The 24,544-nt window shown below is 34.7% G+C and overlaps 1 protein-coding gene across 3 annotated transcripts in view; it reads right to left on the bottom strand.

Moving 5' to 3' along the window:
• Positions 1–24,544, bottom strand: part of LOC149782989 (targeting protein for Xklp2 homolog) — a 71,630-nt gene that overhangs the window by 15,018 nt on the left and 32,068 nt on the right. For 2 of the 3 annotated variants that reach the window (XM_089934551.1, XM_089934549.1), the window contains 7 exons: positions 19,806–19,977; positions 14,641–14,788; positions 9,981–10,191; positions 5,663–5,770; positions 3,742–3,912; positions 1,020–1,166; positions 255–302 (listed from right to left, as the gene is read on the bottom strand). In XM_089934551.1, coding sequence (XP_089790677.1) covers positions 255–302; positions 1,020–1,166; positions 3,742–3,912; positions 5,663–5,770; positions 9,981–10,191; positions 14,641–14,788; positions 19,806–19,977 — 1,005 coding nt within the window. The remainder of the gene's footprint in view (positions 1–254; positions 303–1,019; positions 1,167–3,741; positions 3,913–5,662; positions 5,771–9,980; positions 10,192–14,640; positions 14,789–19,805; positions 19,978–24,544) is intronic. The other variant, XM_089934550.1, reaches the window with a different exon arrangement.

Genomic DNA, 24,544 nt, shown 5'->3' on the forward strand with positions numbered 1-24,544 from the left:
TGAGTTGATGTTAAAATTGCTCAGTACTATTGTACAGCAAACAAAATATGATGAAAATTGTTGGGGAAAAAATGTAAATTCTAACAAGATGTAGTGCTGTCCCTCATGTGGTTAGTACCATACTCCAAAAAACTACATTTACCTCATTACTGACTTGTATTGCGTAATTATAACTAAACTACAAAAAAAATGTCAACTTGTATATGTAAATGACAATCAAATGGGGACAATTAAGAGGTATCGTTTTCACTCACTTTCTGATGCTGCCTTGAGAAGGAATCAAGTCCAGAAACAGCAAGGTTCTGAAAAATTATCAATGTACATGACATGGGGTTTATTGTATTTTATTATCCCTTAGGATCTTTACATATTTCATGTTGCGTAACTACTGTAGTAAATAATCCTCATGCTAACAAGGGTCCCTTTAAACACTATGACTTCAATATAGTCAGCAATATGATTTCGAATATGACTTTGAAATTTATGAAAGCTGTAAAATCAATAATTTCAATATGATGCAGCTTCCCCTGCCTGCTGATAAATAATCCTATACCTTAATTATGTTTCATAAACACAACTAAATTTTGGTCTTCTGAAGAGAAAATACAGGACAGATAAAATACAGGTCAAGAGACAATATTCCTTGCAACACAAACTCATTAGGTATCAAATTTCATTTAGTATCAGTATTAAAGAGGTAGAGAAATGGTCTCAAAAACAATGGTTGTGGAATGATATCCCTTGCCTTTGAACTGAATTGCAATTTATGGTTTATGTCTTTCCCAAAAAAAAACTTAAGAACAAAATTTATAAACAGTTGATAACAACAATGGTTTCACTGCTGCCACAACCATCACAAAGTGATACATATGTTTCTAGATTAAACACATCTGGAAATAAAATAACTGGTTAGGATGTGTCATAACCACTATTAGAAAATTTGCATTAAGTCTAGTTTTATGTGTAATGTGTATGAAAGTTCTTCTGCTCATTCTACCATTTAGACAAGACTGTTTTACCTTTGCCTTCCACTCAGCTGCCCGTTTCGCACCTCTTGCATCAATTTTAAGATGGGGACTCTCGGGCCGTGTTGGTGGCTTGACCTTCTTTGGGGGCAGAACATCGGGGCTGAGGTTGGGTAGTGGATTGGCAACAAAATCTCGTGCCTAAAAATATAAATAATGGGCAAGTACAAATAAAAATTCCATTTCATCTATCCTGAAATTAATCTGTCCTAAGACCAAACCAGAAAGATAATGAATTTTCAGGTCATTTATTCAAGAGTAAAAAAAGACCAGGACCTGCATGTCAAACCCACAATTAATGCATTGAAGTAAAATATATGACCATTGTCCCAAGGTCTAAAGGTAGAACGAGCATGCTGCAGAATGAATTGTTTTAGCTTTGTAATGATTCATCCAATGAACAAAGTCCATAGGTGTACTATAAAAAGCACATTATGCACCTGCCCTGCATTTCACAGTCCCCTAGTAGTGTATGGATATTGTTGACTGGAGATTACTAACTAATGGGTCTGGATGACCTTGACTTATGGTAAAGGTATGCATTCTTGAACTAATCTTAATATGCAGAAAATATTCTTTTTAAAACTTATTAAACTTAACCATAACTAAAACCTCTTACTATCAGACCCCCCCCGAGTCTTGTTTCTTCATTACCTTATGCAGGCTATCTTAAGTTTGCACCAGATGAAATGGTGCCCCAGGCAAGCATCAGCTTCATTGCTTCTCACTCAGAAAATAATAATGCCCCAACTCAAACCCAGGTTTGGTGCCCTGGGTAGTCACCAGTATTGCCCGCCCAATATGACAGCCCCAACTCTAAGTGCAACACATCATACATTTGGTAAAGGAACTGACTCTAGAACAAAATTTATTCTGCAAAAGCAGTTTTTCTTTAACCTGCAGGAGCCCCAGCCTTTGATCTTTTAAAGCTCAAATCAATAGGCATCTTCCATAACTAAATACACTTTGATTAAATGTACATGGTTGAGAACAAAAGTTATTATACCTCCTCACAAACACATAAAAATAGAAAATAAAGTCTTCCTTCAGTCAGAGACCTTAACCTTTGACCTTTCAAGGCCAAAATCAGGCTTCTTCATAACCAAGACACACACAAACTTTGGATAAGGAACATGGTTTATAAATGAAATTTCTTTGCAGAAATAATTTTTCTCCTAGTTAAAGTGACCCTGAAATTTGGATCCCAAAAGAAATATGCTTCTGGGCTTTAAAAAACCCCCTGGAATAGCTAGGCCAAGGACAAAACACTGATAAACTTAATGGCATGGGAAGGACATGCAATCTCCTCATCTACATCAGTCTTGACTCGAGTTTTCATTCAAGTTTAAGCAAAATATCTCAACGAATTCCTACTGTTGAACATTTCGTTCTTTATCACTCCTGCCAAGAGACTTCAGAGCCCTTTCACAAACTGATGTTGTTGTTGTTGTGAGGTTTAACGCCATTTTTCAGCACACGATAGGTTATGCATGGCGGTCAGTATTAATGGTAGAGGAAGAACCCGGGAAAACCCTGGAAAGAACCACCGACCCACAAGAAGCCACTGGCAAGCTTTCTCACATACCCACATTAGCCAAATCCTAGACTTGAACCCACGCAGACAGAGGTGAGATGGCAGTGATCTGTAACAGAGAGCGCTTTAGACCACTCGGCCACTCGGGGCCCCCTTTCACAAACTGATCTAGATAAGGTTATTTACATTATGAGCAGAGTTGTCAGATCTTGGTGATCTAACACTTTGTTCTAATTCTTTGGTATGTCTTTATCAATTTTAACTGAATAAATTAAAACAATATTGTACCATACATAATCTTTTATAAATAAAGTCAAACTGCAAACAACAAACATCGTGATCTTCTGTAGCATAACGTGCCCACAAATTAGGGTCTATGTTGTTTGTTCTACTGATTACTCTTAACAAACTGCATAAACAGATCTGCAGGCGCAGTATGTGACAGCAGACCTGGGTCTGTGTAGTTTGCAGTTGGACTTGTAAGTGATTATATACTGTATCCTACAATCAAAAAAGTTCCACTAGATTTGAGCGATTTCAGGTTCAACTGAGCCAAAACATAACATGTTGAGACTGATCTAATATCTTTCGACAAATACAAGACACTACACTTAATTTATCACTTGGCCTTATCCATTTTGTTTATTAGCCTTAATGACCCAATGAACAAAGCATTAATTTCACAACATTAGATGGTTACAATTCAAATGTGACAGAGTACTTATAAGCATATAAACAATCAAACCCTTGCTGAATATGTAAGTGACCCAACATGGAACTAAAAGTCATAGATTGGATTTCTAACTTTTTTCAATGTGTCTTTCAGTTTTTTTCTTGATATTTATAACAGAGAATTAATGTTTTTCAATGAAATACACTTAACTTAAATGTCAAGCTCTTTTCAAGAACTACTAAGTATTTTAAAGTACTTTTTGAAGCCAACCTTAAGTTCAACCCCTTTTCAAGATTGTGCAAACCCTGAATAAATACATAAATTTGGTTGTGTTTAATAAATGAATGGCTGCAGTTTTCAGTTCATAAAAATATTATTTAATGTAATGAAAAATTAAATACATGGTACAGATAATATTCTTCAAATATATTTATATCATATTATATCACTCAAAAGTCTCATCTCTGGAAATTGAATGTGTTGCAGAAACAATTTATGTTCAATCTTACCCTTTTCTCCTCCTCCAGAATTTCCTGCATCTTTTCTTCTTTCTTCTGTATCATCAGTTTGTCTCTCTCATCAAAGGTAAAGGGCTGAAGTACTGTAGCTTTATGTTCCAGACTTGGCTGGAATGGGATTCCTGCATGTGGAACTGGATTTGCCCTGATAATCTTCTCTTCCTATGGAAACAGTGAAACAAATATATAACTATTAAAACATACGGTAAATTTTACATATTTTTTCCATTTTAGCAAAATCAGCATAGTTTAAAGAAATATTTTTCAGGTAAAAGACTATGAAGCAAGATAAGTTATAAAATGAATGGCTCCTATGTAATATGGGGATGTAATATGGTTTGCTAAGCACATATGTTTTCTGCAATTTTTAAAAACCCCAGGTGATTATTATTGTTGCAATGAATTATTTTAATTCTCTTTTTCTTTGTGGGTTCCTGTTTTTGTGTACTGCAAGGTTGCTACAAAGCCCAAATTTAAAGAACCAAAGAACAATCCTTTTCTGTGGAAACAATAGGATCCTTTTCTCAATAAAGGAAATTAAATACAGAAGACAATCAGACTTCTAAATTCCCATTTTTGCCTAGTAACAAAAATCTACTATACTATAGGAAAAGTTTCTAACAGTAATTTTCCATGCAGTGGTAACTTAGGTCAGTTAAAACTTTAAGTTAAATACCTGCACATAAAAGTACAACAATTTTATAAATTCTAATTTTTGTAAAAGATGTATCTGGATTCATTAAATACCTTTATATTGTACCTTTTTTATTGACTTTTTTAATTATTACATTAATGGATCTCACCATCCCCTTTGAAACTTGTATAAATGAATTTTTATGGATATTAAATCTTTTCATGAGCAGGAAAAACATTTTCACTAAGGTTGCCTTTCATGACAGAAATAGTGTTGATGTTCAACTGAACCACTTTAAAGTTCTCATACAGCAAGTTGAATGGCAATTTAACTATTCACATTTATCTGAATGGCAATTTAACTATTCACATATATCTGAATGGCAATTTAACCATTCACATATATCTGAATGGCAATTTAACCATTCACATGTATCTGAATGGCAATTTAACTATTCACATGTATCTGAATGGCAATTTAACTATTCATACAGGCAAGTTTATGTATCTGAATGGCAATTTAACTATTCATACAGGCAAGTTTATGTATCTGAATGGCAATTTAACTATTCACATGTATCTGAATGGCAATTTAATCACATGTATCTGAATGGCAATTTAAGTTTTCATATTTATCTGAATGGCAATTTAACTATTCATATGGGCAAGTTTATGTATCTGAAAGGCAATTTAAGTTTTCATATTTATCTGAATGGCAATTTAACTATTCATATGGGCAAGTTTATGTACCTGAATGGCAATTAAACTTCTTATACAGGCAGGTTTATGTATCTGAATGGCAACTTAACTATTCATATGGGAAAGTTAATGTACCTGAATGGCAATTAAACTATTCATGGAGGCAAGTTTATGTATCTAAATGGATATTTAACTATTCATAGTTTTAGATTTTCATTGTAAGTTGTTGAGCTGTGAATGGACCAGAACTTCTGTTTCTAAACAAATACTGTTTTCAGATCTGTCATATATCAACAGATCAATAGGGTAGTTACAAGGTCAGAAGTCAAGGTCACAGGTTGCTCATTCAATGCCAAGGTCTAAACTAGGACACACGACTTCAAATTTCAAGCTAATATCTAACAAATGATACCTCAAAATTACCCATATTTTCAACCCCTACCTTCATTAACTTAAAAAAATCCCTTTTACCTAGAAAATCCACCCACCCAATCAATCAAACCGTATTCAGATAGATGGGGAATTTCCCCCTAAACTGTCAGCTGTATAATATATCTTGCTGAAGGTGGCTCTTTCCTACCTCTTCAGGTTCCGGTTGTGTCCTGGTGGGTAACCTAGCTCTGTGTTTTAATGCAAAAGCTGGAGACTTAGGGTTGGTAACTGGCAGTGGTTTTGCTGGTTTCAAGCCCTGAAATGAAAGTAGATTGATTAGATTATATAAATCTGCTCATTACTGGCCAGAATGTAGTTGCAAATCTAGAGCACAACTGCATGCTGGTTCTCCCCCCCCCCCATCCATTTCTTACTAATGCAAGTCCACAACATCAAAATCTATAAACAGTGGGTAAGAAAAGTATATAAAAATGTTGTTTACATCTATCCATCTCCTAAAATTATACTTCAGGTATTAAAATCCGCAACAGGATTGAAATTATATTATGCACACACACTCATTCCAGCAACACTTTGTGAACAAGTGGGGATAAAGAAGAGCTAATTTTTTTCTTTAAAGTAGAGAAAAACTAGGGGAAAATATGGATATTTTATAAAGAAAAATACCATGAAATTTATGTGAAGTACTGAAAATATAAAACCATTTCATAACTAACTTTTACAAACTTAAACAATAGCAGGCCCTTACTCACATACTAGCTTTAGTCATGGTTACCCCTACATTCTTAAGCTGTATGCACCCATTTCAGTCATGACACCATTATTTTGGCCACATGAATTCCAATGAGCACAGCAGTAGCTATACATTGTAATTAATTCCAACCAACAGAAGTACCTACATTACATTTATCATTGTTGCAAATAGGTCAAAATATTGTATTTTTCCTTCTTTAATGATTTAGGAAATTAAAAAGAAAACAACATTTAGTTGCTAGTTCTTGCAGCAGCTGATTACAAAATTTGTACCTATTCATAATTACAATAAAAAACATAATCTAGGTCCTATCAGCTGTAATTAATTCTAATATATAGTTTATGCTGTGCTCATATAAATGTCATATGGCTAAATAAATAGTAAAGTCATATGGCCAAATACATGGTAAAGTCGTATGGTCAAATACATGGTAAAGTCAGAGGACCAAATACATGGTGAAGTCATAGGACCAAATATATGGTAATGTCATAGGACCAAATACATGGTAAAGTCATATGGTCAAATACATGGTAAAGTCAGAGGACCAAATACATGGTGAAGTCATAGGACCAAATACATGGTAATGTTTTAGGACCAAATACATGGTAATGTCATAGGACCAAATACATGGTAATGTTTTAGGACCAAATACATGGTAATGTCATAGGACCAAATACATGGTAAAGTCAGAGGACCAAATACATGGTGAAGTCATAGGACCAAATACATGGTAATGTCATAGGACCAAATACATGGCGAATTCATAGGAACAAATACATGGTAAAGTCATATGGCCAAATACATGGTAAAGTCAAAAGACCAAATACACGGTGAAGTTATAGGATCAAATACATGGTCAAGTCATATGGCCAAATACATGGTGAAATGACTAAAATAGGGATATCATATCCTAAGCACCCATCTTCACATCACTGAGACCACACCGGATCTGCTTTGCTATGGCTGTTCATGCTGTGTGTAATTGATTTTCAACATAAAACTGAAAATGCAAGTACCTCTACTGGACAAATTTTTTCTCTCCAGTAATTCAAGACAAGATCATTTTTTTACTTAAAGGGCCATTCCATTTAAACATATATAAAACCATGGGAAGGCAGTGTTTTAAAAATATACACCAGGGTACTTTGATCTCAGAGTTCATAATAAAATGATAAGAAATTTCTAAATTGCATATATGGTTGATTACCCCCACTTTAAAAGCGCCTTCCCTGAGTCCCATATGTTTTAATTAACAGCCCTAACTGCTAAGTGTTGAAACCATCTCTGTTATTCTTCAGCAATAATAGCCTTTTCAAATTATCTGTTATGGCAGCCATATGGTTATCAGACTGTCACCAATTTCATTTAGGACCAAACAGGTATCATCAAAGGTCTTGGTGAAAGTCCCATGTTATAACGATCATCCATTCAAGGCAAGTAGTGACAAGAATTTCAAGACAGACATTGCAGACCTGCCAACCCTGACGAGTCCATCTCAGTAAGGCAGTTGATTTTTTCAGTAAGATTGACCAATTTTCAGTAAGGTGTAACAAAATATCAATAACTGCTATTGTAAACCTGGAAAACGTAATTAAAGTTCGACACATTGAGGATATTCATTATGTTCAACTGAAAAGTTTGTACACTACGCGTCGACTTTATTTACCACTCATTTGCACAAACTTTAGTTCCGAACCCTATGCAACTCAATGACTTGCTGCTATCTCTCAACTTGACATAATTCTTGGAAATTCTTTTTCCATTTCACATGACGACGGCAATCATATCTCCGCCCACGAGACATACTAAAATTGGCACATGATGTCCAATAAACGTAATTGTGTACTTTCCAGCTTTTATTCACAGGAATCTGAATACTCCTTTTTATTCTTCTGTGTTAATTTTTAACACTTTTTTAGAAGCTTTTTTTCCTCTTTTGTCTTAAACATGCATTACTTTCTGGACGCCATTTTTTAATTTTTTTACAATCAACAGTATGATCATGCAGATGCTTTGTATGAACAAATAGGTGCAGTTTAAAGCATCTGGGGTGCTGCTGTAAAATTAGTCTGGTTCCCTGACTTATTTCACTAATCCTAATATGAAACTTGGATCCATATCAAACATAGATTAACCGATTATCCAAATTTTTTGGCAACTATCATTTTTCCATAGTTTTTGCTTATATGCCGTAAGTCTGTATTTTAAGGGTAATTTTCGTAAGACTTACAGCAAAATCGTAAGAGCTGGCAGGTCTGACACTGTGGTAGCCATACTGGATGCATGATTGGCACCATTTTCATTGAGGACAAACTTTGTAACAGAAGAAGTCTGTTGGTGAAAACCCCATGCTCATGCAGACATCCATTTAGTACAAACTGGGTAACAAAAGAAGTCTATCGGTGAAAACCCCATGCTGACAGTCATCCATTTGGGAGTAGAGATAACAATATTTTCAAGACAGCCACCACGGTGGCCACATTGGTCATTTTTATTTAGAGCCAAAAAGACACCATAAGAACTCTTCTGATGAAAACTTTTAAGTCAAAATGAGTTTCCATTTAAAAGGAGTAGTGAAACCAAGATTTTAAAGATGGCCACATATTGGACATCAGATCAGCCCCATTTTAATTTAGAAGCAGCCGTACATTATAATAAGTCTTGTAGCGAAAACCCCATGATAACATGACTATTTATTCAGGAAAAGTAGTGATAACAAGCGTTTCAAGCTGGCCGCATGGCAGCCATGTTAAACATCATATTGGTAAGATTTTGGTTTAGGACCAACCAGACATAATAAAAAGTCCTTTGGCAAAAAACCCATATCAATATGAATTTCTCTTCAAGAGAATTAGCAATAACAAGATTTTCAGCATAACTGCTGTTGAGGCATACTGAACATCCAATTGGCACCAACTGGACATCATATAAAGTGTTTTAGTAAAAACCTCATTGTTGATATGACAAATACATTCAAAAGGAGTAGCAATTGCAAGATTTTCAAGATGGCCACTGTGGATGTCAGATCAGCAACTCTGTCATTTAGGACCAACTAGACTTCTTAAGAAGTCCTACAGTGAAACCCGATGTTGATATGACCATCCATTCTGGAGAAGTAGTGATAGGGTTTTCAAGATGGCCACTGTAGTGATGATATTGGATTTCCAAGCAGCATAACTTTCACTTAGGACCAACTAGATCATGGAATGACAAACTTGTGCTAATGGACAGATGGCTGGACAATGGACAACAGACCATCCCATAAACTCTTCCGGTCTATGACCAGTAGAGCTAAAAAGAAAGGACAGTATGGCTATGTTGGAAAAAAGTAGAGAAAGATAGCAAGTCTAAATAAAAATAGGAAAAATGTAGGAACACTGGAAAGACTGTACAAAGTAATGCACACACAGGAAGGTTACATTTTTCCTGAACAAACTTCAATGGTATTAGTAAAGAGTTTAACAAAGAGTTGATTAACCTATATACTGAAATACTTAAGGGTGACAAAAAGTCATTCGCCCAACCAATGAAATGATGCAACAAAATATTCAAATACACGAGGACATGACATTCAAAGATTTGCCAATCTATTAATAACACTACAAATTAGTGAAAAATATTTGGGTGACAAAAAATAATTCACACAGCATTCCAAGAGTTTCCCAACCTGTGACAGACTCTACAAAATAGTGAAATACTGGGTGGGTGGTAACAAAATGCTGCTATCATCCAAACCATTTTTCCCCCTTACCACCGGACCCTCCAAGATTTTCTTTGGAACTGGCTGTGCATGAAACTCGTAATGTTCCTCAGTATCATGTTTCATTGTCTCCCTTGTCTGAATGCGTCTGTCAGTGTGCAGGTCAAACTCCTCTGGTCTTGTGGGCTCTTTCTCAGAATGCTTTATATAGGGCTGCTCTGTGAAAATCTTGGTGTTTAGTGGATGGGCTCTAAATTGGTACCTGCAAAAGACATGTAAATCAAAAGGATTATGGTGAATAATTTATGTTAATACTAAACCTACCAACTACATTTTGCTTTAGAGCTGAGCAAAACTTACCTCTGTAAATTTGATTAAAGAAAATTTATCCTAAAATAAACTTGTCTTAGCAATTACATGTATGTAGCTTGCCTCTGATATGACATGCACAAGCGTAAAATATATCATTATTTCTCTTTGTATGACTTTGCTTGTCTTATGTTGTTGTCTTAGGCTTAACACCATTTATATGCACATGATTGGCTATACATGGCAGCTGGTGGAGGATAAATGCAGGAAAACCTTGGAAAGAACCACTGACCCACAGGAAGCTACTGACAAGCTTTCTCATAAACCCAAATTGGCCAAGCCCGAGACTTAAACCCACGAGTACAGAAGACAGATGACAGTGATCAGTAAAGGCAAGTGTTCTAAACCACTCTGCCACCTGGGGACCTTTTTACTCGTCTTAAACAGTACATCTACATTGTCTAATTCTCTGTATAAAGAGTGCTGCAAGCAGCACAAGTCTGTCCCATGTTCATAGTCCCCTATTTTGATAATTTAAAATTTTATTGATAAACCACTTTTCTTCTTTATCACTGACCTTGACCTTTAATATGAAATCAATTGGCTTCTTCCTTACTCAAGATGTAAGCCATCGCCAAAATTTGGTTCATGTCTGTGATGTAAAACTAATGTTATTGTGTGGAGATAATTTTTCTTCATTCAGTCATTATAACCTTGACCTTTGAGTTTTATCCCAAAATCAAAATGGTTCTTCCTTACCTGAAGTGCAAGCCATCCAAAATGTTTGGTAACTGTACATGATGGACAACTCACGTTATTATGAAGAAAGAAATTTGGAAATACAGACACATGCACAAATATCATAACATGGTATGCTCAGCCTTATGGTGGGCTTATCAAAACTAGATTTGGGCTATCTTTTTTATAACAATTATTGATGAAAATATAAATGTTTAATAATATGCAAGTAATTTTTAAGAATACATATTTGAATGAATCCTTTAAATAATCCAAATTTGTCTGTAAAAGGATTAAAGGACAAAATGATTTTATTGATTGATGCAGACATGATGCCAGGATTTTATCTAAAGGGGGAGCCCTTGTCACAAAAAACGAGGAGGGAAGATAACAAAAAGGAGGGGAGGAGTAAATGGCCATTGTTCAATATTTACCCAACACTTCAATATCCACCTCTCTTCCTGTTTGAGCCCTATTCAAATCAAAATCTTCAAAAGATATTGTCTCTAGTTGAATAAACATTAATCTGTTGACTCTTTCTGAGCTTACAGATTAATGCTTATTCGACTAGACATGAATATTGTTCTGTGCTGAGAACACCCTGCTGTCTGATGGGGCATATACATAGCTAGCTTAGCCAGCTGGAACAAATTTGAAAACTGTTCTTTATGGTTATTTACAATTTTTCAAAGCTTAATGGTACTCTCTTTTGGATACTTATGCTCCAAAAAAGGATTTGTCACAAACATAAGCTTTGCAAAAGTTTCCCTTATTTGAATTAGTACCTTACTGACTACTATGCCAAATTTACCATTCCATCATGGTGTATTAGGATTTTAAGTCCATTAATGTCATAGTCTTCTTGTTCAGACTGAGGTATTTTGATCAAGTCATCAATATCTTTACTTCTTAATTTCATTTTTAGATTCTTATTTATTAAATTTATCTTAACACTTATGCTAGAGCTATATAAGTTTGTAGCACAAGATTCCACAGCTAAATTGCGACGAAAAAAGAAACAAAATTGCACTTTAAGTTTAAATTGGCTTGTTATTCTGCCCTGTCTACAAAATACCACTGCAATGAGGGGCTTACTGGCATGCCATCTATTTTTGTTAGAAGTCATTCATTGATATCTCTATTAACATTTTCTCAACTCCAATAATTGATAAACTTCCTAACTTTAAATTGCCTTCATTATTATCAGCCAGAATTTGCCAAATGAAATCATGGTCTAAAGATGAACCACACTTGAATCAGCCATTTGGATTTTCTAGGTAGCCCATATTATAAACGTGATGCAAGGTTCAAACTCTGACAGAATCCTCGTGCCAGGCCCCAATGTGCCAATCAAATCTAGTTTTTACAACCATCTATGCTAAGTCAATGAAACCTAATGGGTAAACAGCTATAAAAAAAGACACAACTGCAAAGATATTTCTCCTGGCATGACTTGTGTTGTGACAAGCACTTTAAGGATGAATGGCAAAATAAAAATGTTATACTGCAGAGTAAATTTTCATATGCGCAACTTCAAACTAATTTGCAGGAGTTCTTGTGCATCACTGGTTCAAGTGTGCAAATTTGTAATAAAAAAATTTGTGATTCAAGCAATCACTCACCCTGGCAGCATCTCTGTTGATGTTGTAATAAACATTACAGTACAAGATATTTTCACAAAAACTCTTTGTAATATCTGGCAAGAATATGTATCTGATATTGTCTTCCTCGAGAATACACAAACATTTTCAACACATCATCAGTAAATTAAGCGCTGATCTTACTATACTAAGTGAACAATATATGATGCAAGTCTAATCAATTGTTCCAAGCCAATTACAGATTGCTTTATCCAGATAATTGGTCTTTATATACTGTATTTGCTGGCAAATAAGTCAATGCTGTGTACGAGTCAAATTGGCAATTTTTTTTCTATCCTTCATCATTATACATGTATACACTGATGCTGAATATAATACAAGGCCAGATCAATACCATGACTTCGTCTTTTTCACTACTGTACATTTCACACAGCATCATGAATTTTATCCTATTTGTAACTCAGTAAATTTTCTGGTCAGCATCATTAAATGTAGCTTAATGTATCTAATTTGTTTCAAACAAAGTATTTAAAATGATACAGGTACTTTTGTCAAATGAAATTTTCTTTGCAAGTACAATGACGTCTCCATTCCCAATAAATAAGATTATTCTTTATGTCAAACCCACAAATAGCAGACCTGCCAACCCTGACAAGTCCATCTCAGTAATGCAGTTGATTTTTTCCCCGTAAGATTGACCAGTTTTCAATAAGGTGTAACAAAATATCAATAACTGCTATTGTAAAGCTGGAAAACATAATTAAAAGTTCGACACATCGATGATTATTTTTTAACAATCATTTCTCCATAGTTTTTGCTAGTATGCCATAAGTCCATATTTTAAGGGTAATTTTCATAAGACTTACTGCAAAATCATAAGGGTTGGCAGGTCTGAAATAGGTGTAATTGAGGTTGGCTGACCATCCCTTTTTCTCACAGCAGACCCTAGCACAACCCCCTCCATTAAAACCAAAATGCACATGAAATATGTTTTAATTTTTATATATACAAAACTGCCTACCCTAATTTTAAAATCAGTGTAACCAGAATCACTCATATTCTTTTGTTTGGCCTTATCAGTAAGTGCATGTACACTTCTGTAGTTAGGTGCCATATGGTTTTGATATTTGTTCATGCTAGTTGTTACTTTGAACAACACTTATGTCCGCGAGTACAAAGGATGTCACTGACTGAGGAACTTATATGAGTAAGCACCTGGCATTACACAGTACCATATTCACAATACCTTATGGGCAGCCTCATTTTCCTATTGGTGGCCTCAATAAATTGATCAAGTCTGCTGAATCTTGCTCTCAGACAGGTTCAAGTTGGAATGACCTTATCAAAGCTGTAGCCTATTTAATTAGTGTATAAATAACATGCAAACCCATGTGGTTCTTGGGACAATAGATTTCGTAATTAAAGCAAAGAATTGTTTACCCAGTGGTATTAATTGATAATGAAATATAGTATTGTCCTTGTACATGAGTAAGATCACAATTGTCAGGTAACTAAACAATATAGATTCCAATTGCCCTGAAACCTCTCCCTCTCTCATTTCAAAGCATAATTTATTTGATCATGAAGTGGGAGAAGAAAAATGCAGTGAAATACCTATCTTTGTCACGGTTATTCACTTTCTAACTTTCTCCCCCAAATGTACTTGTAGGTAATCAAATTTAAACTACATGTATTACGAGTGCATGCTAATTTAGCACAATTATATCTGATGCACATAAAGTTAATACTGATGATCATGTAAATATTTTTAAATTGTCCTCAATGTTATGTCCTGTTCTTTTTGTACATCATCTCTTTCCCAAAATTATAATTATTTTTACAATTATTTTTTTGTACTTTTGGGGAGAAAAGTATTATTTTTATTCACGAAAAATTACATGACATACAATAAAGCAATCTGAATGACAAAATTCATATTTAAGTCGATCCAGAGTATGCAACAAAACCCAGACTGTCCGGTCAAAAAGTGTCAACTTCTAGCCCAGAAAATATGATAGAAAGATTCCAAATGTTTTATTCTGATGTAGAAAAGAAGCTTTTACTTTTTCATTTCTTCAATCTCCATTTCCTCCAACTCCTTTTGACTTTGAACTGTAACTGGTCTAGAACGGGATCTAGTTTCAAGGTTGGGCGTGTGAGGAACTGTTAGTACTGGCGGTGATTTAGACCGACCTCTTTTGGGTGCAGAACCTGCAAAAGTAATTTATGATAAATTAAACTACAATCCTAAATAACAGGATATTGGTGTCATCCAAAATTAGGGGACACAAAAAAACAAACAGAATTATACTCTTTTTCCTACCTGCATTTGTTTGCAATTTGATACAGTTTACAGCACCAAGATGAGAATTTTCTATAATTGGTAAAATAGTAAGCGCAATAATCCTGTCTGAATGCTCAGTATCCACTGTAAGGTAACCCCCTCCAGTAAGGTTCTCAAAGCACTCTTCAATTAAGGTTTAGTTAAGGACCAAAGAACATGCCAGAGTTTCCACCTCAGCATTAGCGAGCAAGACTAGTCTCTGACACTCAAACTATCTGATCAGTACAACCAAGAATGAAGGGGAATACTGTCTTCAACAGTCATGGTAGCCACAGTTTTCTAAAGATATTCTATAGCAATATATATGAATCTTACAGAAAGTAAACATTTCCTATTATAGTAATAAAAAAAACAATAAATGCAAATAATTAGAATCTTGTCTTGTACCGAAACGAGTTAACCCTGAATTTATCTGTGCCAATAAAATCCCAAACAAGATTTTACAAACAACCTAATCTCCTTAAGATGATCTGGTTAAAAATCCATCATTTAAAAAACATTTCCAAAGGGGCTAATTTAAATTTTGACAAAAGACCTTCAAAACTTCATACTGTTGTATAAACAAGGACTGAATTTTCTGTAAAATCAATTTGTCTTCTTGTAATTCGTTAAACCAGTCCCCAAACCTGTATTGATACAGGGGCTTGTATCGTTTTTTTAATATATAATAAAAGGTACTACAATGTCTCATTTCAGCTGAGATTCAAACAATTTGGACTACAAATCTGGCTTAAAAACGAATAGCAGTCCGTTTTCTAATCCACATTTCCTCCAAATATTCCCATCGGGATTAGAAAATTTAAACTTATGTTATATCAACTTATACCTGCATGAAATTGATAGGAAAATTATTTATCTTCTCAGAAATGGCAACTATTATAATCATTATGTCTTTAATCTGCTGACAGACTAGATGAAACTACAGCATAAATGAAACCTGACCCGGTACTCGCCATTTGCATTACTAGTCACATAACTTCACAAATTTTGAAACAAAATCTGAAGTCCAATAGTCAAGTGATATCAACAACAAACTCCTTTTTAATGTTGTTGTATGGACATTCAATTATATTAAATGAAATTCAGATACCTTTTGTTTAAAACCAGCAATATGGCTAGTCTGATTTATCAAGCTGAGAGCACATGTCAACGCGGTGGTCACATGATACAACAAAACTACAGAAGTTGTTCTCAGAATAGATAAATATGGAACATTTTGTGTTCTTTCGTTTTTGTATTTTTATTACAACCAGTATATGACTTTCATTTAATATTTTTTTCTGTACAACATTTAAAAATTGTGGGTTAGATTTGTATACTCAAGCGACGGGCAAAGCAAATCGCGAGTACCAGGTCACATTTCATCAATGCTGTAGTTTTATCATGTCTTTCAACAGAATTAAAAACATAATGATTTTAATACTCACAATTTCTGAGAAAATAAGTAATTTTCATATCGATTTCATGCATGTATCACTCAATCTAACAATGTTTAAAGTCTGGAAGGACATCCGGTAAGCAGCTAAACCCATGTTGGCCTCTTGTGATACTATACTGGTTTTCATACCTTCCAGGTAAGGAAAGATTAGGATACTGAGCTGACTCTGAAAATAAAAGTCTACTAGGTGAATTTAATCCACTGAGCGTTTGGATCGACTCAGCGCATATGTTTATTGCAAGCACCCAAATGATCCAAACTGCACCCTCCGAATATTTCATTTTCAAAATTTAAATATTTTTTTACAGTCAGAAAATGATTATCATTGCTCCCGACTTTTTCCTGATTTCCCGGGATGTGTGAGAACCCTGAACAGTTCTTGTCACAAAGGTTTACAACACTTTGGGAAGGGGGGGGGGGGGACCAAGAGAACCAATGAACCCTATCAAGAGAACCAACGAACCCGCTGATCTGAACTGAAGAGAGAACAGGTCGACACAAGGGGCATGCAGCTCACTTGTCCTACCTGTGAAAACTAAAGCTATCAGGAAACATGACTTCAATGATAGTGACTTTAGCGAAGTGTGGGCTAGAGGTTTGAATAGATTCAAATCGAGCCATGTTAAAACCCAGGATTGGTTCCATTTGGAAACATCGAGAGGGATTTTGGTCCAATGAGTCTAAAAAGGTCTAAAAGATTCCATAGGTCTCTATCATGCCCAAAATCATTTCTATCATGATGCTGGAATGTGTCCAATATCATGGGACAGTAGCCTTTGATAGAGATTTGGGCCAACTGTTTCTCCTCAAAGAGCCAAAGAAAAGAACAGCATTTCATGTAATTTTTCGTACAGGAAAAAATAATTATTAATTTTAGTGTACCAAAAATTGTATGTAAAATAAATAATTATCATTTGGTGGTACTGACCGTGCATGAAAAATAAAGGGATCGTACCTCAACAATTTCTACGGAACACACGCTGCTCGACAACCTAATGGTACAAATGTACAAAGTAAATGTATATTTTCTGTCTAAACTCAAGAATCTAATTACAATCAAAATAAATCAAAAAGATTTATGTTGTTATTAGTGAGAGAGAGAGGACTGTCTTAGTATGCAAGCTCGTCTGCATTTAGAGCATATGTAGCTGTTATGTTGTGTAATGTTGGCAAAATGATTAAGATGTTTCCAACATGTATTAGTTTTATTTATTGGTAAATTGTACGCAATGATATGAGTCCATATTGTCAAGAAATTAAGTCAAATTGCAATAAAAAAAATTAATAATCTGAAATCACGTTATAGTTATTGCGTGTGCACACATGTCTGTGTATGTGAAAGAGCGAGAGAGATGAAACAAAATTTTGTCAGTGTACAAGACCGTATTTATTCAGGGTGGTTTTTATTTGTAGCTTTTGCAAAGAGAAAAATGACTATTTTCAGTTACCTGACGACTGTGATAATCCTCATGTATTACGACCTTACTATATTATGCTATCAATAAACACTTAAATCAACAATTCAGTCTTGTATTAATTACGATGTACATTGTCACAACAACCACATGGCTATGCAGTGTTATTTACACGGTAATTAAACATGCCTAGCGCTTTGGTTATCCAGTTGAAACAAGACTGAGGGCAAGCATGGACAGAAGAGGTTTTGTTGGATAAAGAAAACATCAAAGGGCTTCCGAACTTGTTTTAAAATGTACGTGATGTTTTGTTACAGTGACAGACCTAATAAGGAGAATTAACGATAATATTTAAAGACATGGTCTGTGAAGTCATGTGACAATTTGTTAATAAACACCAGTTGATATTGTATGACAATAAGAGAGCTTATGCACATGGGCGCCCACAGGATTGGGGGGGGGGGGGATTTTTTTCAGGTGGGTGGAAAATCAGTCACAGCCAGGAGAGTTAGTTTAGTAAGCAGTCTGAAACTAAAGCTAATATTTACTAAGCGTTTCTAACTCAATCTTGTGACATATTTTCAGCTTCATTTGCATGATTAAACTTGTCAGAATTTATATACAGAGCTATATATATTTGCAGTATGATTTCGGGGGGATCATGTGACCCCCCCCCGACCTATGCTGCGGGTGCTCATACTGCGTCAATCACTGTATTTTCTCACCAACAATTAATTATTAATTTTTGTAAAAACAAAATGGCAATACAGTATTTCCAATCTATTTTGCAAACAAATCTTCTTAGTATAAATTTTATGTCCGATAATTTAATGGATTTTTTTGAAAAATACAAAGTGATATGTACAAAAAATTATGATACATTTAAATAATTATTATTTTGATAACTGGATTGTGTATGAAAAATTAAAGGGTATGAAATAATATGGTAGGCTAATTGAGGGATTGAGGCCTGCAGAGGGGTGATGTTGATTTGGCACCAGTCCCTGAAAACATGCCACTTTTCCTCACAAGAATTCAGACTGGAGGGCCTTCTTGCTCCCGAGATTCTTTCTAAAATCAAAAATTGGATCTGTTTGCCTTTCAAGGCTGTCCTGATGAGAAGAGGGTGGTCTGGGCAGGGAAGGACCACCTGTGACCACAGTTGCTGGAGAAGATCCAGATTGCCAATTATCTTCCTGGGCAGATCTACTGCTAGAACATGTAGATCGGTGATGCAGGACTTGTCCCATCTGTTAGGAATCATCTTGCTGTCCTGACCCCATAACTTCTGGATTATTTTCGGTAACAGCACTGTGGGAGAGGAGCCAAATGCCCACAACCTCTCCCAAATGATTGACTATGCATATACAGCCCTTGGCACCAATGAGTTTGCGTTCAAAATTGCTCCTTGAGGGTGGCCACTCATCTAATGTGGCCAGAATATTAGTTCAAAAACTGTCAAATGTACCCCCCACCCCGAGTGGCCACATAATGGGGTTTACAAACAGAAATCTCACAAACGTTTGTTCTGATTTTAACACACTGACAATTACTCCAATGCAATGATAAAGTACCCAACTTGAATCATACTAAGAGGGTAAGTAATCTGATTAGCCTTGTGTTCCTTAGATGTTAGATATGTCATTTTGATAATTAGTTACTATAATTACTACCAATAATTATCAAGAAGACAAATGCTAACTATTGAGAAGCATAGCACTGGTTTTTACTCTCAGATTAATTATATCAGGTGACAAGACACTTCATTTGTAAACACTGAGTATATTGAGGAATAACTATAAACTGATGGAATAAATTGTTGCAAAAAGTGCAAAATGCAATCAGACATTCTCCATTTAGAAAGAAAAGCCTATCACATTCTGAAAAGTGATGTTAAACCCACAAAACTATAAATCAAGCCTCCCTCCATTCTCTGAAAGACCACCCCTCTAATAAGGCCACTTTCCTGCTGCAGATGTGGTGGCTATATAAGAGATGAACCACTGTTGTAGAGTTCTTACAATGCCTCACCTTTAGGTGCAGATCTAAATCTTTCTGGGGTTGCTTTATGAAATGCTGTAACTTTTTCTGCCATTGATTCAAACTTTTGTGTCAAGCTCTCTTCTGAGCCATCTAGTTTCCTCTTTTGCTTCTCATCAAAGCTGAATGGCACTGGTTTGGTTGGACCCTTTGGACCCTCCTTCTGAAAACAAAGTTATTACTGATCATCTGATATGCAAATTAATATCTTGGTCTTGCCTGTGCTTTAGCAAGCACCTGTTCCCTCTATATTTGTGGGTGCCTGCAAATTACAAAATATGCAATACATTGTTCTATACGCATTTCAATACATGTATCTAAAAAAATCAAATGCTACAACTCTTTTTATTTTAAGTAACAGGAAAGAGTGAAAACTAACAAGTTTTGTAAAATTCAGCAATTTATTTCGTTGGAATACAAAGTAAAAATTTAAAAAGAACTGATAGTATTATGAGTAAATGTCAAATAGTCCTAGAAATTTGATCACAAGTCCAGAAGTATACAGAATTCCAACTGAATTCCAATGGTGTTCCAAGTGAATTCCAATTATTAATGTGTTTATGTGCCAAATAGTCCTAACAATTCGATCACAAGTCCAGAAGTATTGAGAATTCCAAATGAATTCCAGTGGTGTTCCAAGTGAATTCCAATTATTAATGTGTTTATGTGCCAAATAGTCCTAACAATTCAGTCACAAGTCCAGAAGTATAGAGAATTCCAACTGAATTCCAGTGGTGTTCCAAGTGAATTCCAATTATTAATGTGTTTATGTGGCAGTAGTTTCAAATGTTCTGGGCTAACAGTCTTGATGTATCACAATGATATAATCTAAAATGTCCATGAACGAACTCACAATAATTCATAAACTTGCTTCTAAAACACTCTTAATTTCTAAATAAAGTTAGACCTTTAACTCAACATCTGTAAACAAGTTTACCTTAAAGTAACAATGATCTTCAAATATAACCTAAAATCACAGAAAAATATGAACTTTGTAACTGTTGTTTACCAAAAAATACCCCAAAAGATGTGAATAGTCAGGAAGGCCCCTACCCTTAATTACTGACCAAGGTCTACCAAACAATACAAATTAAATATACATAACACCACCACTAAAAAATCAATTGTTCAAATCATCCACATTTAAAAATTCAGGATTTCTTTTGCATCACAGGTTTATAGATAGTTATGTTCATGTACCAAGTACTATCATATTTAAACCTATCATGAGATAGACATTTTCAACCTATAATATCACAAAATAACCCAACAAACCATTTTTGGACCTTGCATTGAACAATATGTTTGGCAATATTTAGTTTTGAAATCAGTTATGTGTACTTCAAAAATTATTGCTATTTACAAAAAGATGCTCACAGTGACATTATTGACATGCATAATAATATCCAATGATGAGGTCACAAGTAGAAACAGCAACAAGTATGGAATTTTAAAAAGCCTTATATTAAAATTCATGTGACAACTGCTGTTTTAAACATTGACAAGGCTATCAAATCAAATGCCACAAAATATATTTAACAAGTCAGGTAAAAGGTTATTCAAGACATGGAACAACAGATGAGCAAGTCTGCACGTACTTGTGAAATACAGTCAGGGCCTCCACTAGGATTCACATTTGGCAACAAATGCGTGAAAAAAATTTAAACTGGTGTTATTTTTTACTGACTGGTGAAAGTTGCTGGCAACAAATTTTTATAAAGTAAATTTTAATTTTTCATTGATATAAGCAACTTGGGCAACTTAATACCCATTTTCACTATCTGCAGCAGTCGGTAGATCATATCGGTAGATGATAAATAAGACATTATTCGAACATGAATGCAGCTAACTGCAAGCTGTCAGTCGGTTTTGAGAAGTAATTAATTATGATTAGCAGGAAATAAGGAATAAACAGGGGATATACTCTATTGTTGAACAGGTCGGCAAAACGATTCTGTGTCATCTGCACATGTTGTTAATTTATGTTTGTTACAAAACTAAGTATGAGATGCACTTGGGAATGCTTAGTGTTTTAGAGATTATTTACTTAGATAACATGTTTTTGTGGTATGAACTTAACTGAGTAACACAAGATGAAGCTACAAGGTTGTCAATTGTGTACTGTAAAGGGCCAGAGTCACTTATATCAATAAAAAATTTAAAATTTACTTTATAGAACAAGTCTGTATCAAGTACAAAGAATATGGCTAATCAAGCTGTGAAAAACAAAGATTTATATCCAGCTGCATCTGAGGCAGCTACCAGGTTACTTGTTGCACCTATTTCTACTGCAGACTGTAAGAGGGGCTCCAGCTGCCAGAATCTGTCATCAAAACAAACTTAATTCTATGGGTGTATCTACTCTGCAAATTTTTATGAGAATTTCTGTTGATGGGCCCAGTGTTAAGAATTTTGATTTCCAGAAGGCATTTAAGAAATGGTCTGAGAAAAAAAAATGAGGCTGATACTGACGAAGTGTTAGTGACATTGTTCATAAAGACTAAGCAGTATTTAGTATTATCAGTTATAAAGAAACTTTCTTATTCATTCTTGCTTTCGTATGCTATACATTGAACTTCATGTATATATAATGGTATTGTTATATTTATTAAAATTATTCTTGTGTTTTGAAAAGTGTATATATATATATATATATATATATATATATATATATATATATATATATATATATATATATATATATAACTATTCTTGTGCTTTTAAATGTAATAAAAACATGTAAAAACTGTTTTATTGTCACGTTTATATAGATTTAAAAAAAGGGCCAATATAATATTATGCATATATTTAAGTCCCTGCATCATGGCATAAAATGTCTCCTATCACTGAAATGTGGCTCCAGATTCGTGAATTTGGCAAATTTCATGGCATGAAGAACAATATTTCCTCTATAGTAATGTTGTTGTTGATGTTGTAGGGTTTAATGCCATTTTTCAGCACACGAAAGGCTATACATGGCGGCCAGTATTAATGGTGGAGGAAGAACCCAGGAAAACCGCGGAAAGAATCACCAACCTACGAGAAGTTACTGGCAAGCTTTCTCACATACCCACATTAGCCGAATCCAAGACTTGAACCGACGCAGACAGAGGTGAGATGGCAGTAATCCGTAACGGAGAGCGCTTTAGACCACTCTGCCACTCGTCCCCCCCCCCACAGTAAGTACAAAGTTTATGAGAAAGAGACTATAAATGATAAAGTCTGTTCAGGGGAATAAAATATGGGTCAAAATGACCTACTTGCAGCAAACTGATAAATCTAATTTAAACCACATGCATACCATTCATGAATACTAGAACTGTTTCCCTCCAAAAAATACAAGGCCAAAGATTTGTAATTAAAATAAAACTTAACTAGGCAAGCACTGAAGCTGATGCAGACAAGTTGACTTTTATCCACACTCCTATAAATGTATGATCGTGTTTCTAGTGTAGATCACTGGGAGGTTTTTCTCTATCTTTCATCACATGACACTCTACATAATGTACCCAAAGTGACAAAAACTGCCCAATTTCCATCATCCCTTGAGCATTCTTTCATGATAATCAACATTAATTACATCACATTTACATACTAAAACAAGCAGTAATCGAAGTTAGTGTCACAAACAAGACCTTTCACTCACTGACCTATCAAGATGATTACACAATTTTGGTTGTCTGATTTAGATTTGAAAAAGTTGCTATTGAAATTTTTGCTTTTAAAAAAATTCTAATTTTCATTATTATTTGTAAACAATAAATCAATTCAAGATCAAAGTTGAGTCAAGGACTAGTTATATATGGTCTGTCTCAATCTAATGGATAAGGGAGGCCCTGTTCACATCTGTATCATTGTGCAAGCTACAAGCATTATACAATTTGGAAGCTGTGTATTGCCATTACCTTAATAGTCTCCACCACTGTACTTCAGATGCTTATATCTGTTTAAACATTAAGTCTACCATGAAAAATTCAATGTAAACATTAAATATTTTAAAACAAGTGAACGTTAGTGGGTACTTTGATTCTGAAAGCTATATCCATATTCACGATATGGCATTTTGAATTCAACCCCCATTTTTCATTCACAAATTTAAGAAAAATAATCCTTCATTATGCTTCAGTGTTGTACAGGAAAATTCTATCCTCAGGATAAAAATTATTCTTATATACCATTTTGATTTCAACCCCCAATTTACATTCAGAACTGTCAAAACATAATTCCTTCACTATGCTTTGAGGTTGGATAGGAACACTCTACCCTCAGGATAAGAATTTATTTGTACAGCCGAATCAAGTCCATGTCCCCATACCAATTTATTTGTACAGCTGAATCAAGTCCCTGTCCCCATACCAATTTATTTGTGCAGCCCAATCAAGTCCCTTTCCCCATACCTATCTGGTTCTAATGACTGGTCAGGCGATTCTAATCAAAACATTACAAGAGAGCCCATATAACCAATAATTATTACAAAGGACTGAGGAATTATCACTCAGTCTAGTAAAACAGAAAAACTGATCTAATAGCAGAAAGCGTCTTGAACACAAGCAAGGACAATTTCTTCCAAAAGCAATCAGAATTATAAACCAATTCACAATAGCATCCATGAAAGAGGATGGATACCAAGCATGGGTCTATGACATGGGGGTTAGACTGGGCCAGAGTTCTTATGAGATAATTTTCTGACAAGGTTAATTCCATTAAAAAAAATTAAGCAAGGCAATAGT

The sequence above is a fragment of the Sinohyriopsis cumingii genome, chromosome 15 (genome assembly GCF_028554795.1).
Source record: "Sinohyriopsis cumingii isolate HCF-2022 chromosome 15, ASM2855479v2, whole genome shotgun sequence".
Lineage (NCBI taxonomy): Eukaryota > Metazoa > Mollusca > Bivalvia > Unionida > Unionidae > Sinohyriopsis > Sinohyriopsis cumingii.